The sequence below is a fragment of the Hippopotamus amphibius genome, chromosome 5 (genome assembly GCF_030028045.1).
Source record: "Hippopotamus amphibius kiboko isolate mHipAmp2 chromosome 5, mHipAmp2.hap2, whole genome shotgun sequence".
Lineage (NCBI taxonomy): Eukaryota > Metazoa > Chordata > Mammalia > Artiodactyla > Hippopotamidae > Hippopotamus > Hippopotamus amphibius.
The window spans coordinates 20467549-20487189 of record NC_080190.1 but is presented as its reverse complement, the minus strand read 5'-3'; the positions used below and the strand labels follow the sequence as shown (position 1 = coordinate 20487189).

At 33.2% G+C, this 19641-nt stretch overlaps 1 protein-coding gene across 7 annotated transcripts in view; it reads left to right on the top strand.

Moving 5' to 3' along the window:
* The window catches only part of SHOC2 (SHOC2 leucine rich repeat scaffold protein), a 100946-nt gene that overhangs the window by 62654 nt on the left and 18651 nt on the right, over positions 1-19641 (top strand). For all 7 annotated transcript variants that reach the window (XM_057736647.1, XM_057736644.1, XM_057736641.1 and 4 more), the window contains one exon: positions 8469-8606. In XM_057736647.1, the coding sequence (XP_057592630.1) occupies positions 8469-8606 (138 nt within the window). The remainder of the gene's footprint in view (positions 1-8468; positions 8607-19641) is intronic.

The window sequence follows — 19641 nt, the reverse complement described above, 5'->3', positions numbered from 1 at the left end:
TTAATAATTTTCTTCTTTTTAATAATTACCTTGGGAAGAACTGATTTTAGACTATGCCAATATCTTGTTTTTGCTTAATCTTTTGCTCACTAATTTTAGCTTTCCTTGGTAGATCGTCTCCGAAACAGTTATTACTATATTCTAATGATGGTTTTTAAAAATTTCCCATGTTCCTTTTGCATTTATTAATTGAAATTCTATAAGGAAGAGCTGTCACTTCTCCCCCATTTATTTATTTACTCAGTTATATCAGTCTGGCTAATTTACTCTGTGGATTCCAATCAATATTATTTTTATCATTTTGTTGCTCAAATTGTTCCAGCTTTGGTTATTGTGAACTCTTTTAGGTTGGTTCCTGTGCCTTTTGACGTGCCATCATCCTTTTTTGTTATCTTTTAAAGAGACTTTAAAATGTATTTACCCCCTCTAATACTGTATTTATCCCCTCTAATGTATTTACCCCCTCTAATACTGTCCATTCTTTGTATAGATCTGAATCTCTATCTGATATTTTCTTTTTGCCCAAAGAACTTCCTTTAATATATATTGTAGTGCAGGTCTGCTCAGAATGAATTCTCTATATGCTTTTGTTTGTCTGAAAGCCTTTATTTTGCTTTCATTTTTGACAGCTATTTTTCCTGGTATAGAATTCTAGTTTGACATCTTTTTTATTCAGTATTTTAAAGATACCTCTCCTTTCTCTCTGTTTTTGTTTATTTATTTTTTTCCTAACTTGCTTAGTTCCTGATGAGTTTTGCTGTTATCCTTATCTTTATTTCTTTGTTTGTAAAGTCTTTTTTTCCCTCTATGTAGTTTTAATGTTTTTTTCTTTATTTCTGGTTCCAGCAATTTGTATATGGCCTTTACCACATATAATTTTAGAATTACTTGTCTTATTGCATTCCTATTGCTTTTTCCATCTCTCTTTATAGCTCTGCTAGTGGGCTTGTTCGTTCTACTGCTATTGATTTAGTGTAGGCCCTCATATTATTTCATGTGGGCTAATTGCAGTAGCCTCCTAATAGATAGTGCTTCCTAATCTATCCATCCTTTCAAATATATGAAAAAATAGTCTTTTTAGAATAGCATTCTCATTATCATGCTTTATTCAAAAACTTTAGATTGTACTTAATTACATAATCAAAAAGGTCCAGATTCCTTAGTTTGATATTTAAGACTCCAGAACTCATCTCTCGTCTCCTCTTGTATCTTCCCTTCCCTTGCCTTTGCCTTGAAGATCCAAAAGAAACACTCTTTAATGTTGAAATTTAATAAATAGGGCCCTCTCTAGCTTCCCTCAAATCACATATAGTCTACTAATTTTTAATTTCATGAGAACAAGTATTTAGTTTATTGTAGTCTCTTTGTACCTTTAGTGACTAGTATTATTACCTATTAAAGAGAATGTGCACATAATAATCTTTTGTCTGACTCATTGACTTAATGCTCTTGTAGTAATAATTTATTTTCTGTTATGTTTTAAGCTCATAGTGTATTTAAATGTTTGTGTAATAATGTTCCTTTGTTACTGGTAAAACCCTACATATTTAGTTTTCTCAACAACACTCAGGAATTTGGTATTTAAGCATTTTAATTACTTGCAGTCTCCAGAAAGGGAGGGAAAACCTTTTTCCTCCTAAAATTGCTTGTCTGTTGTTTGACGAACATCTTAACTATCTAACTTTTGGAAATCAGGGGCCACGTGTCCCACTGCTTTTGCATGTGGAATACTGCCTGTATGTATTACAAAATAAAACTGAATTTAATATATTAGAGTAACGTGGGAGACGATACAGCTTAGAGAAATAGCAGGAGGAATCCCAATGTGAGTCTAATCTGTGTTGTCACCTTTGAGAAGGGACTGTCAGGCTTTCTTCATTGTCTGGATGTAGGGTAATGTCACGCTTAAAAAGTCTTGGATACAGTCTGCAGTCTTTGCTCCTCTAAAGACAGGACAAAAGGAAAAATGAATTTTTCAAAAGGGAATTAGTTTAGACTTTAGAGAACTTCCATAGAGAAAAAACACAACATTTTGCTAAAATATGTTGAAGATTATGCATCTGATACAAATTTAAGAAATGCTTTTTGCTCTTTTTCTGCCATGGTTTGGATTAAGCCATGTCCAAAGCAGGAGGCTTGGGCCAGAGACTGTTTTAATTTTTTGTTGCGGTATCATAAACCTACAACTCAAGATTGTCTGCAAACTGTGTATTAGTATCCAAATTTAAAAATAGAACATTAAGACCACCCAAGAAACCCCTCTTTCAATCACTATTCCTATCAAGGGTAACCTAGTATCTTGACTTCCACCAACATACACTAGTTTTCCTTGTTTTCTGTGTAAGTGAAATTATTATATATGTATGCTTTTGTGCTTGACTTCTTCCACTTCACATTATTCATCATATTGGTGTATGTAGTTAGAGATTGTTCATTCTCATTACTGCATAATATTCCATAGTGTGGCTGTGCCACAGCTTTATGTATTCATTCTTTTCCTTTTGGTTGGACAATACCAACTGCTGGTGCAAACTCTCATTCATTATTGTGGGAATGCAAAGTGCTGTAGACACTTTAGAAGACAGTGGCAGTTTCTTACAGAGCTAAACATAGTCTTATTGTACAATCTATCAATCATGCTCCTATTTACCCAAATGAGTTGAAAACTTAGGTCCAGGCAAAAAACTTTACACAAAATGTTTTTAGCTGTTCTATTCATAATTGCTAAAAATGGGAAGTAACCAAGATGTCCTTCAATGAATAAATGAATAATAAACTAGCACACAAATACAATGGAATATTGTTCAGTGGTTAAAAAAAACACAAATGAACTGTCAAGCCACAGAAAGACATAAATGCATATTGCTAAATGAAGGAAGTCAATCTGGAAAAGCTACATATTATATGATTCCAACTATACAGCATTCTGGAAAAAGCAAGAGTAAAAGATCGATGGTTGCCAGGGGCCCTAGGAGAGAGATGGATCAGTGAGTAGTGAAGCACAGGGGATTTTTAGAGCAGTGAAACTTCTGTATGGTACTGCGACAATGGGTATGTGATATTATGCATTTGTCAAAACTTATAGAACTAGGCAACACAAAGAGTGGATGCTAATGTAAAATATGAACTTCTAGTTAATAGTAATAATGTATAAATGTTGGTTCATCAACTGTAGCAAATGCACCACCTAATGCAGGATGTTGATAATAGTGGAAACTGTGAGGAGGTGGGGTATGTGGGAACTCTGTACTTTATGTGCGATTTTTCTGTAAACCTGAAACTGCTCTAAAAACAAACAAAAAAACTACTCTTACTACCCTCACCACTGCCTCCTTAGTCAAAGCGAAAGTCCTTACCTTAGCCCACAAGACCCTGACTCCAGGCTACTTCCATCTCCTATCACTTTCTTCCTTACTCATTCCAGCCACATTGGCTTTCTGTTGTGTTTTGAACTACTCTGTTGCCTCCGAGTCTTTGTGTTTGGTGTTCACTCAGCTTATTCCAGATATTTCCATTGTTTCTTTCCTTTCCCACTATTCAGGTGTGTACTCCAATGCTACTCCATCAGGGTTGCTTTCCCTTTCTGCTTATTATTAATACTTCTAATCTCTCCTTCCCCCCATCACACTGCTTTACTCTTATCCTGCTTTATTTTCTTTTATAGCTTTTATATATCCTCACCTTGGTTATATATTAATTTATTTTTTCCTTATTAAAATATAAATTCCATGAAGGCAAGAATTTTGTCTTTTTTCCCTATTGTATCTTCAACACCTAGAATAGTGCCTAGTACATGATAGGTGGACTTGTAGAATGGATCAGTGAATGAAGTCCATGTTCTCTCTGTAAGCAAATCTATGTAGGAAGTCATACTTAAAAGATTGCTTACTAAGTATGGAGTATGACTCATAGGATGCATTCATATTAATGACTGGTGTCATCAGTATGATAACATGATGCATTCATTTTCACTAAAAGATACATCTGCTCCACAGACAGGAAACTTCTATTTATGGGTCAAAAAATGTTTTTCCATGTACAGTGTAGGAGAGACTGCTAGTATTTACCTTTTTGAATTTCCCTTTTCTCTTTGCATTAAAGAATGTACAAAAACAAGGAAAAAAATCACAAAATACAAACGTATAAAGTAGAAAATAAAAACCACTCTTAAATCCAGCCAGAGATAAGTCACTAAGACCTTGATTATTGCCCTTTAGAACCATCCGAGATGAACTTATATTTTGTCTTTTAATTACATTTGGATCATATATAGTGAAATAAATGTTTAAAGCACTAAATAACTGGACAGAGTATAGAAATAGTAAGTAGTGTGAAAGTAGTTTATGAACTCCTTAAATATTCAATATCCTATCTTTTGTGAATTGTAATACAAGCTCTTATCCTGGCACAGTATGTTTAGTGCAGAATTTATCATATATTCAGAATTTTCAAATGTTTCTGATTATTTGAATATGAACAAGAAAAGCTTGGGCAGTTTCAAGTGTTGGTCTAAAGAAGAGAGATCTTAAACTTCTTTTTTTTTCTCCCCACACTAAAAATGTTTTGTTACTTGCATTTAATAGGACATTTTGGATTAGTTTTGAAAATATTTTAGATTTTCCTGGAAACTGTCTTTTTATTAATTATAAACTTCCCTGAAGTTTTTTACATCTTTTTCATTGGACTGAAGAAAATTCGAAGTTCCTAAAAGAAAATGTTTTCCATGAGTCTTTTAAAATGTATACTTGGATTTTGAGGAAAATCTAAAATAAGTTTGAAATTTAACTCAATAATGTATATAATTTACTTGTGAGTTTGTTGTATTTCATGGACTAACAAAAGTTTAAAATCATGCTACTTTTATGTGCTGATGCTGTTAAAAAATTAAATCACATTTCCTGAGTTTTAAGCATTTTCAGAACCTTTCAGAATTACTAGATTGTGAGAAAGAAGTATTAGTGTTATTAGATGACACTCTTCTTAATGTACCAGTGTTAACATGATTTCCTGACTTTGCGGAGTGTTGTATTGCTGGAGGATAGTTTTCTGGAGAGAATATATGCTCAAAATAATTCAGTTATCATATGATGATTTACCTAAATCAAAAAAGATTTAACTTGAGTCTAGATAATTATATTCTACTTTTTAAAAACACGTATTTTTTAGTTTAATATTAGTCATACTTAAGTTCCTGTCCTAAAATGTTGGTAATTCATCTGTTTCTGTGTTCAGAGCTATCAAACTGGCATCCTGAACACTGAAAAAAAGCCCACAGATATATTTGATAACACTGTTTTGCTCTGTTTTAATCTAAAAATTAGTTGTTAGTATTTGAACATTAGAAGATTTTATGTGAAAATATAAATTTCCAGCTTCTTTTGAAAAGTGTGAGAATTGGACTATATTGAGCTTTCTTGTCCCAACACTGCAGTGATTCTCAACCAGGGGCAATTTTGGCAGTGTTACGACAAAGGACATTTGTTAATGTCTAGAGATAGTTTTGATTGTTGTGACTTGGTGGGAGGTGCTATTGGCATCTTATGGGTAAAGGCCAGGTATGCTGCTTATGCACAGGACAGCCTCCTACAGCAAAGAATTATCTAGTCCAAAATATTTCAGTATTGAGGTTGAGAAGTCCTGCTATATAGCAATGATTGACCTGAGTTGAATCTGTCTGTTTCAAATAGACTAAAGTTAGCCATAGTCTCCTCCCAACTTGCTTTATTTACTTACTGGGACTCTATACACTTTTGAATGTGTACATCTTCTTTTAAAGTAGTGGGAGTTACTTTCATGGGAACTGAAACAACTTCAAATGTTATTAGAAAAGTTGTGGCAAATACAAAAAACATTTATTACTTCTGCCATGAAGAGTATTATAATGAATCCAAATTTTATTTTCCCCAATGATCATCATTTATTCTTTCAGCTAACATGGTCCTATGTACTAAGCACTATACTAGATATGGAGGAGGAAAGCAGCTGCTTACACTGTAAGAATTGTTATGTCTTGCAGAGTTGTTTTTTTTATCATTATGTAATGCTTTCTATATATCTGATAATTTTCCTTTCTTTGAAGTTGACTTTGTCTGAAATCTATATAGCTACTTTAAGCTTTTTTTTGATTAACATTAGCATTGCATTTCTTTCTCCATCCCTTTATTTTTAATCCACATGTGTCTGTAAGTAGGTTTTTTAGTTGGGTCTCTTTTTTTAATCCACTCTGATAGTCTTTGTCTTTTATTTGATGCATTCACATTCACATTTAAAGTGTTTATTGATTTGGATTTTTTAAATTATTTTTTTAATGAATCTTTATGGAATATAGTTGCTTTACAATATCAACTGTATTTGGAACTGTTTTCTATTAGTTGACGTTCTTTATTTCTTTCATTTCACCATTTTTCTGCATTTTCTGGGTTTCATTGAGCATTTTGTGTTATTTCATTTTCTCTCTCTGTAGCGTATCATTTATACTTGTTTTAATTTTTTTTGTTTGTATGTATGTGTGTGATTGCCCTGAAGTTTGCAGTATGGATTTACAGCTAATATAAGTCCACCTTCAAATAACACTATACCATCAAGGGTTAGTGTGGGTACTTTATAACAGAATATTCCCAATTCCTCCCTCCTGTCCCTTATAACACTTCTGTCATTCATTTCATTTATCTTTAATGTATAATCACCCACTGTTAATGCTTCGAACCGACTGTTATCTGTTAGATCACTTAAGAATAAGAAAGTAAAAGATTTTATTTTATCTTTATTTATTCCTTCTCTAATATTCTTCCTTTCTTTATGTAGATCTAAGTTTCTGACTTATATCATTTTCCTTCTTTATGAAGAACTTATTTTAATATTTCTTGCAAGACAGTTGTACTGGCGAAAATTCCCTCAATTTCTGTTTGTCTGAGAAAGTCTTTATTTCTCCTTTACTTTGAAGGATATTTTCATTGGATACAGACTTTTAGGTTGGTGATTTTTTTTCTCTCTCAACACTTTAAATATTTCATTCCGTTCTCTTCTTGCTTGCATGGTTACTGAAGAGAAGGCCAATGTGTTCTTATCCTTGTTCCTATATAGGTAAGGTTTTTCCAAACCCCCTCTATCTTCTTTCAAAAGATTTTCTATGTCTTTGATTTTCTGTATATGATTTTAAGTATAATAAGCCTAGGTGAAAATAGGAGGGGACTTTTATCTCCACTCTGAAAACATGGGGTGGGACTCACGGAGGTAAAGCACAAGGATCCCAATTTCTCCACATCCTTGCCAACATTTGTTTTGGGTTTTTTTTTGTTGTTGCTTTGTTTTGTTTGTTTGTTTTTTATTATAGCTATCTTCGTGGGTATAAAGTGGTATTTCATTGTACTGATTTGCATTTTTTAATGATTAGTGATGTTGAGCATCTTTTTCATGTGTTTTTTGGCCATTTGCATATCTTTCTAGAAATGTCTGTTCAAGTTCTTTGCTCATTTTTAAATTGGATTTGGTTTTTTTGTTGTTGAATTATGGGAGTTCTTTATACATTCTGGATATTAATCCTTTAGCAGGTATATGATTTGTAAATATTTCCTCCTATTCTCTGGGTTGCCTTTTCATTCTCTTGATAGTGTCCTTTGATACACATACATTTTAAATTTTTATGAAATCAGATTTATCTGTTTTCTCTTTTGTTGCTTACGTTTGTAATATGTGGCTTAATAATATGTCCTACACCCATTTTTCAGTTTTATGCACTTTATTTACTTATCTTACTTTTTCAGTATTTCCAACCTCTGCCCCATCCTAAAAAAAGGAAAATCATGAGAGAGCCAAATATAGCTTTTATAAATAAGTTTTTGAAAATAGAAAAACACTAAGAATAATCTAAATTGCCAATACGGTCCTTTCAACCAGAATGAGGAGAAAAATACCTTACTTTCTATCCTTGTGGAGTACTATTAAATTGAGAAGCAGTTTTTGATTTATAAACCTCAATTTATGTATTTATATAACATCAGAACACATACTTATTTGAAAGCATATATATTTTGAGGTAAAGGTGACCCCTCAAATTAAACTAAAGATGTATCTGATATTGTTGTGTTGAATTTGGTTAAAAAAATTTAGTAAGCTCTTTTTGATGTATGGAATACACACATGGAAATGTTTGTGGTTAAATTGGTTACTTAAATTAAAAACTATATATAATATTGGTTGGTAATGATTTACAACCAACATTTTAACATTATCAGATGTCATTTTCTTCTTTAGCTATAATTGACATGTAACCTTATATTAGCTTCAGGTGTACAATATAATTCAATATTTGTAAAATGTCTTTTTCAAATAACAGCTTCAGATTTTGCATTTCACTTTTACTTTTTCAGAAAAAAATATAGTTATGATGTAGAAAATTATTTTTTCTTTCATTATTTAATATATTCTTTAAAAATTCTTATTAAATTTCTATGTTGGTCAATTTACAGGTGAATTATGTAACCTCATTACGCTGGATGTAGCTCACAATCAACTTGAACACCTTCCAAAGGAGATTGGAAACTGCACACAGATAACCAACCTTGACTTGCAGCACAATGAATTGCTAGACCTCCCAGATACTATAGGTATGAGGGGAGAAAGAAGATACTGTTAATCATTTATAGCTATTTGGACATTAAATCTATTTTGATAATAAAGTTAGAAGATTAAAATTCAACTTTGTCAAAGTGGTAAAACTTCTAAAAGATAGTATTTTTAAATCATTTTTTATTCCCATTTCCAGGCAAAGAAAATAATTAAGTTTTAGGAAATGAGCTCAATTAAATTGTAAAGAAGATAGAATATTGAGTAATATGTATATGTTCTGTAACCTGTGCTTTAATTGCAGAATGGGTACATTTTCTGTTTCTGCTTATTTCAGAATGTTGCATGCTCTTGTATAGGGTGTGGTCTCTTCTTTGCTGAAACAGACCACATTGAAAAAGAAAATCATTGCTGTTTAGTTTTTAAAACATGGCCAATATATTTGTTCATCTGTAATATTGAGGGACTAAAATAAGAGATGTCTCACAGTGCAAAATGTGTTTTGAAGCCATAGCCAAACTACAGAAAGTTGAATTGCACTTACTCTGATGTGTTTTGTTTATATATTCTTATTTATTTTTCTAAATGCCCCCAAATTTATATAAACAGTAGAGAGAATTTTTAAAAATTTGGACACTTTTTTTTTGTTATCAGTGTGATAGGAGGATACTATAATGTTAATTTTAAAAAATTACTCTGTTACTTAATTTATATAATTTTAGTAATGAATATTTACAAGGTTCTAGGACTAAATCATATGAGGCCTATAATACTGTTATCTTTCTCCAGAAGGATTTTTGTTTACTTCTCTCAGGTACCTAGAGTGACCACTTTAATCCATCCATGTTCTAAGGTTTGTGTTTTTTCTGATTCCCTGAAGTGATTCAGAGGCAAGCTGCGGACTAATTAGAAGGCTGTTTTAATTCTGGTTCACCCGTGATACTAGGGTGCAGCCTTGTAGGGTCCCAGTTGATACTGATTACTAGACTCCCCACCCTTGGCAGGCTCTAGATTTTGACTCTTGGCAGAAACATGCCTTAGCTTTTCAGCTGCATCTTCTAGTTAGGAAAGCACTCTCAGGACAAAAGACTTCTCCAATGTTTTGCTTGTTTCTGGGTTCCCAGCTGGTTTCCCAGCCTGGTTACTAGTCATTATCTTGTTAGCGTTCTAATTTTTGTTTTAGAAGTATTTTAGTTTTCTTCAGTGGGAGGGTTTGCTTGAGTTATCTAGTCTACCATTACTTGAAACAGAAGCAATCATTATGGAATTTTAGTAAGTTACAATAGACTGTCTTTGGTTACCTGACTACTATTCACAGAAAAGTAATCTGAGACTTCTTCAAGATATAAAATAGCTGGCCATTAGAACCTATATCTTTCTTATTCTTGTCCCCTGGAGTCTAGGACAAAAAGACAGAAAAATACAAAATAAATGAAAAAAAGTCATGGGAGACAGGACTAGAAGTTCTAGAAAGAGAATAGAGGTAAGACAATGAAGAAGCTATGAAATATAATTTAATAGTATTTCCCTGAACTTGACAAAAACCCAGATAATAAGATTGAAATTGCTTACCAAGAAGAAATGATGAAAAAAGATACATTCTAGTTTTACTTAATTATTTTTAATAAACAATATATTCATACATAATGTTATAAAACCTGTCTTTGTCTAGTTTCAGTTTCAGGGTAATGCTGGCTACATATTATAAGTTGGGAAGTATTCCCTTCTCTTCAATTTTTAGAACAGTTTGTATAAAATTGGCATATTTCTTCCTTTAATATTTGAGAAAATTCATTAGTAAAGCCACCTGGGTCAGGATTTTTCTTTGTTGGAGTGTTTTTGTAAACAGTTTCAATTTCTTTGATAGACATAGGGCTATTTAGGTTATCACTTTCTTCTTGAGAAAACTTGATCATTTGTATCTTTCTAAGAAAGTGTCCATTTCATTTAAGTTGTCACATTTAATGGGCATAAAATTGTTCATAATAGTCCCTTATTATTTCAGTATCTATAGAATCTGTGGCAGTGCCATTTCTCTCATTCCTGATATTGGTAATTTATATCTTCTCTCTCTTTTTTTTCCCTAATAAGTCTGATTAGAGGTTTACCAGTTTTATTGGTTTTATTGTTTTATTGATTGTATCAAAGCATTGATTTTTCTCTTTTGTTTCCTTGGTTTTCATTTCATTGATTTCCACTTTGACCTTTTTTTTTATAATTTTATTATTTAATTTAATTTTATTTTTGGCTGAATTGGGCCTTTGTTGCACGTGGGCTTTCTCTAGTTGTGGCGATAGTTGCGGTGCATGGGTTTCTCATTGTGGTGGCCTCTCTTGTTGCGGAGCATGGGCTCTAGGTGCAGGGACTTCAGTAGTTGCAGAGTGTAGGCTCAGTAGTTTTGGCTTGCAGGCTGTAGCACGTAGGCTCAATAGTTGTGGTGCACGGCCTTAGTTGCTCCATGGCATGTGGGATCTTCCTGGCGCAGGGATCGAGCCCATGTTCCCTGCATTGGCAGGCGGATTCTTAACCACTGCGCCACCAGGGAAGCCCTCCATCTTGACCTTTCTTATTCCCTTTCATCTGCTTCCTTTGAGTTTTATTTGCTCTTTTTCTAGTTTCTAATGGTAGAAGATTGAGGTTATTGATTTGAGACCTTTCTTCTCTTCTCATACAGGCATTTAGTGCTATAAATTTTCTCTTACATACTGCTTTAACAACATCCCACAAATTTTGACATGTTGTATTTTCTTTTTTGTTTTGTTCAAAATACTTTTTAATTTACCCTTTTGTTTTCTGTGACCTTTGTGTTATTTAAAAGTATGTTATTTAGTTCCCAACATTTGACAGTTTTCCGAGGGTCTTTCTGTTATTGATTTCTAATTTAATTCCATTGTGGTCAAAAACATACCGTGTGTGACTTGAATCATTTAAATGTATTGAGACTTATTTTATGATTTAGTGTATGGTCTATCTTGATAAGTATCCCATGTGCAATTGAATCTGTATTCTATTTTTGTTGAGGAGAGTAATGTAGATGAGGCAATCAGTGAATTTATTCTACTGCTTGCCCTTTTTGGTCTCTTTTCCTCCCAATTTTTATTAGTCATATTGTTAGGACATGCAACATTTATGGTATGTCTTGTTATGCCAGTCTTTATTTTTGTTTTAGTCTTAAGTTCATCAACAGTGTTGTTGCCATAGTTGCCCAAGTTATCACTTGGTTGGCTGAAGTCAGTCTTGTAGTAGTTTTCTCAGAAATGGTTCAAGAACAGTAGTTCCCTAGTTCTTGTATGTTTGTAACCTTGAACTTAAAGAACAGTTTGATGGATATAAGAATCATCAGATTCAACTTCTTTTCCATGAGCATCTTAGGCGAAGAAAAGGTAACTGTTGTCTTCTAGAATTGAATATAAAAAAGTATGAGGCAAGTCTAATTTTTTTTTCCATTATAAGTGACTTAATGTTTGTGCCTGGCCACCCAAAGTGTTATTTTGTTAGGTCTAAATTTCAGTAACTTTATTGTTTTTCTCGGTGTTAATCTTTCAGGGCCCATTTCCCTGAGATACTCTGAGCCAGTTCAATGTATAAGTTTAATCTTTATTTCAGCAAAGTTTCCTTAAATTACATATTGACATATTTACTTTGTGTTAAATGTTCTTACATTGAAATAAGTTTTGCTTATTTTGAACAGCCAACTAATTTTAGTGGTAAAGTAGAAAAGAAAGAATAATACATTTTAGCATGATCACTTTTCAGTGGAATGACACATAAAAGCACTTTAAAAAAGAAACTTCTTTTGTAAAATTAAAGGCTTACTCAGTCTTAGAAAAGTTTACTCTAGCAAATCAGACAGAGGAACTGAAATGAAAGATGCTTGAAATGTTGTGAAGTTATGTCCTTATCCCTCTCACTGAGGCACAATTATTGTGTATTTCTTAGGATATTATAGATGCAGATACTTTATTGTTCCTTGAGCATATCAGGCAAGTTCTAGCCTCAGGGTCTTTGTACTTCTCAGTTTCTCTGCTTAGAACTCTTTTCTCCTAAATATACACATAATTTCCGCTACTCTTTCAGCTGATCAAATGGATATATAGAGTTGTATAAAGGGTATGGTCATCAATCAGCCCTGTTCTTACTCTCAAATAATCTAACAATATTTTGTTATTTAATGTTTTATGCATGTGTCTGTTTCCCTATCTTGTTAAATAACAATTGAGGGGGGATGCAATTAAAGTAGTAAAATGAATAGTCTTGGCAAACAGAGAAAGCATAGGTGGTGGAGGATGACAAAATCATCCAGTTAGCAAGACTAGGGTCCTTTGTATTCGCTTCCTCTGACAAAGGGTAACTTCTCCATGTATCGTTCTTTCTCCTGGTTTTCTTAATTTTACTTTTCTTTTCTCCTATCAGAAGTAATTCTTCTGTATTTCAAGTGTGTTTATTAATATTAAAACATTTTTCATTATTAATCTTTACTAGCTGACATGTTATCTCAGAATAACACAAGTGCCTCACTTCTAGCACATTCAACATGGTCAGATTACAAACATGTAATGGAAATCAATGAGAACTGAAACATTAACTATAATAAAAATGTAAATATCTCATTTTTTATATGCTTTGGTAGTTGTCAGCAAAGTGAATACAGCTGTTATTCCAAGTAATAGCAAAGTGAATTAAATATTGTTTATTGAAAGTTTTTATAATCCTGTAGTCATTTATCATATACCATGTTTATTAAAATAATTCTTTTGCCTTTCTCCATCCCTATCATCCCCCATATTTTGAGTGTATAGGAGAAGGTTGAGATTTGATGAGAAATCTGGGTCTTGGTCTGCTACAAATCTCAACAGTCATAATTGACCTCTGAGATTCTCCCACTCATCTGTTGGAGAAGAGCAGTTACCCCAAATGGTCAGTGGCAAACTTAGTTGGAATATAGTTCTCATGATACTTTTCTTCTTTTTTTCTGGTCTACTTCTTAAAAATTATAACTTAACGTGAAAAACAAACAAAAACACGACACCTGTCCTGGAGAGTTGATGCTAGTCCTGCAGAAGTTGCCCCACTTTTCCCTGATCTAAAGAAACTTGCCCAAAACTCACAATTGAAAATCAAATCTTCTGTCACCTTACAATCACTTTTCCAAAAATCACTTTCTTTGCCTTTTATTTTTTTCTTGTGAGTAGACCCAGATATTTTAAACGCTGTCTTTATTTAACATGGATTCTCCTAGAGTAGTTGTCACTCTTTGTCAGTGAGTGCTGCCATTCACTTCCAGGATGAACACTGCCAGGATCACTGACAACTTAGGGTGTGGAGAAGAAGCAGAAGGAGATGGGGTGGGGGCAGCTGGTTGTGGTTAAGTGAAAGAGTGCTTAAAAACATATTTAGAGTTTCTTTTATTTAACCATTAATCTGCCCTGTTGAAGAATATAAAGTATATTCTCTTCATGTAAATATTTTCTAATTCAAGAATCAGCTTTAAACTAAAGAAAATATTAAAATTCATTGTAGAAGTCGTTTTGTTTCAAGCTGTGAACCTGATATCTTAAAGCCTTCTGAGGTCTCAGGTGGTTTTATGCAATCAGGGAGAAGAGGGGCTGAAGTAAGAAAAAATATTTTATTTTCTATTTCTTTTCGAAATGAGAGAAATATGCAACAAGACCTTGCCTTCAAGGCTAGAGCACAGAACAATTCACAGAGGTCTTTTTGTTGCACTGGGCTCTGAAGAAATGTTACAGTAATTATGGTTATACAAATAAGTAGAGTTTTAGTAATTTGATTTAGGTAATTACAGTGCTGCTTACATATAACAACTTTACTGGTTTTCTTTTTAATGGTGGCATTCTTTTGAATTTTTGACTTTTAAGAATTTTCATATAGCTTTTCAGTTTATTTTCAGTTTCTCAGTTAAATGTTTCTGGAAAAAAATTGTACCTTTGACATTATTTCATCGTTAGAACTTGTGTGCCTTTTCTACTGATTTTTTGCTACGTTGTTAAAATAAGATAAAGACTGAGTTAGAGTCTTACCCAGAAGTTACACTAAATTAACCTAAAAATGCTGATTTTATTTGCTGAAATTGAAAGCATCTAATTTTAATTCATAGCCATTTGATGTTTCCATATTTTAAAAATCTGACAGCATAAGAAAGCAAGCTGTCAGAGCAGAACACAGAGCAACTTACAGTCAAAGTTAAGCACTTAGAAAGCTAAATGCCAGTGATTGGCAGCGATCAGCCTACATTTATACACAGAAGCTTGGCAGCATTGACTTTATTTCTTAGTCACAATGGCTCAATGTTAAAGCAAGCTATGGCTTGATTTCTAAGGTTACAGTTTAGTTTGTGGTTAAAACCACTCATTGAAAGAGGTTAGAGTTGAAACTACTGCAGGGGGTGAATCACAGTAAATGCCAGACTTCTGATGTCAAGTTTTTTTCTGGCATAAGAGAGTGTTGATATTTCATCCTTAATTTTTTTCACTTCTTTTACTTTGCTGAGAGTAATGGATTTTGGCAAAATATAGATGACTCTTTGAACATGCCACGCTCTAAGAAAGTGACAAGTCCTTTGTAAAGGTTAGTTTCTTCATCAAAAGAGCATATTCTCATAGATCACAATTCTTAAAGTTCATCCTTTTCTACCCCACCAAAACAAGAAAAGGAAAGAAAAGTTTAGAAAAGTTAGAGGTATCATTTTTGTTTAAATAACCACTAATTTTGACACTAGATAATTTCATGTGGCATTTTGACTACATCGTTTTCATTCTGTAATTTTTATTTATTTATTTTTAAATTTTTAATTTTTTAAAACTTTTTTGGCTGTGCCACACAGCGTGCAGCATCTTAGTTCCCTGAGTAGGGATCAGACTGGTGCCCCCTGCAGTGGAAGCATGGAGTCCTAACCACTGGACCACCAGGGAATTCCCCATTTTGTAATTTTTAAATTCTAGAAACCTATTCTGATTTTAAAAGTGAAAATCTTATTTTGCTTTTGGAAGAGAAATTTCAGGAATCTGGTTCTATTGCCTGGGTTTGTGAGTTGATAAGTATTTAGAATTTAGTTACCATACTAATCTTTGTTACCAGAGAAAGTTTCTGGGTTTCAGTGAGAATAAAAATTGCTTAAAATAAAAATTATAGTTGCTTACTTTTCTACTGTAAACAGTGAATGTCAGTTGGTGGAGCAAAGTTATGGGGACTTTCCACTATTAATAAGCCCTTTCCTCTTCTGGCAGATTTCATAGACCCTTTGGCGAATGCTTCAGCCACTTTATTACAATGGAACAACTTTCTTTCATAGGGAAAGCAGTGATATGAAGGAGAGAAGGGATGAGCTTCTTTACCTCCAGTTCTTTTTTAAGACTGAGCCCCTTCTATCTTCAACTTTGTATAGCAAATTAAAATTTTATCAGAAGATTTTTAACATTCTTTGTAGTCAGACATTATCCCTGCTTGTAGGAAAATTTCCACCTTTACCAGCCTTGTAGCTATAGTAGCCATGGGCATGGAAATAGGCAAGGGATAAAATATTGATACCTTCCCTCCCTCCCCATTTTGAAAGGATATGAGTAAATGGGCACTGCTCTTCAATTTTGGTGGGAATGAAATTGATATAGCCTAGTGGTACTATCAATCAAGACTTAAAATATCTATATCTTTTGATACATCAAAAATATTTTCACATGTACACACAGATATGTAATAGAATGTTCATTATAGAATTCCTTCTTAAAAATTAGAAACAAATGCTGTCAATTTGGGAATGATTAGATAATGGTACACATAGCATAGAATATAATGGTTAACTAAAATGAAGTATATATGAATTTACTCACAAGAAAATATTTCTATAACCTGTTATATGGGGGAAAAGTGTGTAAAATGATCCCATTTGTATAAAAACAAACATGGAAACATTTTAAAAATCCTATATTTGTATATGTGTAAATAAATGCTTAGAGAAAGATCTCAGTAGGTACATATTAGACTACAAACCATGGTTATCTGGGGAAGAGAGTAAGTTACATTTATATATTTTATAATTAAAAAACTATTTGGTGGAATGAGAGGAGTACAAAGAGTTGGAAATGATTAGTTTGTTCTCTGATATCTGAAAATGGGCTGCTTAGACATTGGGTATCCCAGAAAAAAATTATTGCGCATATTTATAGAAGAACTAAGTTGTACTGGGATAGACCAGACAAATCTGATATGTCCAGTTAACATCTGTTTTGTAGAGAGACTATTTTATAAGATGAGAATGGATCAAAGGAAAAAGCTTTTTATAAGCCTTTCATATAATTTTAATTTTTTGCATCTTGTTGCTAATGGAAAGGAGGACAAATAGTGAACTATTTTAGCTTCTGTAATTATTAAGAAAGTATGAATGAGCCAAAGCAATCTTGAGAAGGAAAGGAGGAGTTGGTGGAATCAGGCTTCCTGACTTCAAACTATACTACAAGGCTACAGTGATCAAGACAGTATGGTACTGGCACAAAAACAGAAATATAGATCAATGGAACAGGATGGAAAACCCAGAGATAAACTATGGTCAACTAATCTATGACAAAGGAGGCAAGGATATACAGTGGAGAAAAGGCAGCCTCTTCAATAAGTGGTGCTGGGAAAACTGGACAGCTACATGTAAAAGAATGAAATTAGAACACTCCTTAACACCATACACAAAAATAAACTCCAAATGGATTAAAGACCTAAATGTAAGGCCAGACACTATAAAAATCCTAGAGGAAAATATAGGAAGAACACTCTTCGATGTAAATAACAGCAAGATCTTTTTTGATCCACCTGCTACTGTAATGGAAATAAAAACAAAAATAAATAAGTGGGACCTAATGAAACTTCAAAGCTTCTGCACAGCAAAGGAAACTATAAGCAAGACAAAAAGACAACCCTCAGAATGGGAAAAAATACTTGCAAACGAATCAACAAAGGATTAATCTCCAAAATAAACAGTTCATCCAGCTCAATATAAAACAAACAACCCAGTCAAAAAATGGGCAGAAGACCTAAATAGGCATTTCTCCAAAGAAGACATACGGATGGACAAGAGGCACATGAAAAGCTGCTTAACGTCACTAATTATTAGAGTAATGCAAATCAAAACAACAATGAGGTGTCACCTCACACCGGTTAGAATGGGCATCATCAGAAAATCTACAAACAGTAAATGCTGGAGAGGGTGTGGAGAAAAGGGAACACTCTTGCACTGTTGGTGGGAATGTAAATTGATACAGCCACCATGGAGAACAGTATGGAGGTTCCTTGAAAAGCTACAAATAGAGTTATCATATGACCCAGCAATCCCACTACTGGGCATATACCCAGAGAACACCATAATTCAAAAAGACACATGCACTCCCATGTTCATTGCAGCACTATTTACAATAGCCAGGACATGGAAGCAACCTAAATGTCCATCAACAGATGAATGGATAAAGAAGATGTGGTACATGTATACAATGGAATATTACTCAGCTGTGAAAAGCAATGAAACTGGGACATTTGTAGAGACATGGATGGACCTAGAGACTCATACAGAGTGAAGTGAGTCAAAAAGAGAAAAACAAATATTGTATATTAACACATATATGCGGAATCTAGAAAAATGGTACAAATCAACCAGTTTGCAAGGCAGAAATAGAGACACAGATGTAGAGAACAAACATATGGGCACCAAGTGGGGAAAGCGGGAGGGTTGGAGGGGAATGAATTAGGAGATTTGGATACCAAATTGTACACTCTAAATATATGCAGTTTATTGTATGTTGAAAAAAAGAGAGTATGAATGAATGCCTGCTGTGTGCTTAGCACTGAAACAAATTCTGTGCAGAGATAGAAGTATGTAGCAAGCTCTCTTACTTAAAGGATTTTCAGACTATTAGGGGAGGTAACTAATCCATGAAACAATTAACAACAGAAGACCAAATGTAAGTAAATGCTAAAGTATGATGAAAACAGCGTGTGGCCATGAGTCCAGTTTATAGGGAGATCAATAAAAGCTTGATAGAATGGCCAGGGAAAGCTTCATGAACAAATATGCTGGACTCAGTATGGAATAAAAATGCATTCCATGAACACAACAGCAAGGACAGTCAAACAGTGTACAGGCAAGAATGAACATATCATGCTCTGTGTCAGGAGGAAACAAGCTCATTGGAGCAGTGTCAATGAAATTCACAAAGAATGGTTACTTGCTAAGGAATCAGCTGAGTTTGATTCTATCTCTGCCATTAAGTCACTTCATGTATCTTATGCTAAAGTCCATGCTGAGTACTCTCAGATGGCTCTTATTCCTGATTCTTGGGTATCTTTCTTACCTCTTGTCTTTTTTATCACGATGGTTATCTAAAACTTTAAACCACCATGCTCTGTTTTCCCACAGCTTAGCTCATATCCTCACTGTTTGGAGAAAATGAGCCTCACAATGTAAAATGTCCAAACATCTTACCTCTACATTAGTATAAAACTTCATAATGTAAAATAGTCATTCAATAAAAGGATGGTATAAAGATATCACAATTTTTAAAATTAAAATGACTTTAGAATTATAGGCTTTTTCTTTATCAAAAGGATGTTTTAAAATTACAAAATTATAGAAAATTAGGGAAATTATAGACAAGTACAAAAAAAATTTAATCTTCCATAATTCTGTCATGCAGAGATAACTGTTAGTTTTGATGTGTTTTTTTCCACTCTTTTTGCATGCTGTTTTTTTTTTTTTTTTACATTGTTGAGGTCATACAAAATACATGATTTTGTTATCTGGATTTTTTCATTTAGTATCATAACTTAGTCTTTCACATCTTGAAGATTTTTGTAACATAATTTTAATAGTTACAGAATATAGACGAATATAGAAATACCATAGAATAAAATCATGTTTTGAAGATCTGTTACATATCAATCATTGTGCTAAGTATCTTACACATATTGTATTTATTCCTTAGAGCAACCTTATTGGATATTTGGCATTATCCCCACTTTATGGGTTAGAAGGTAGACTCAGCTAAGTAACTTGCCCAGGGTCACATAGATAATATAATATTC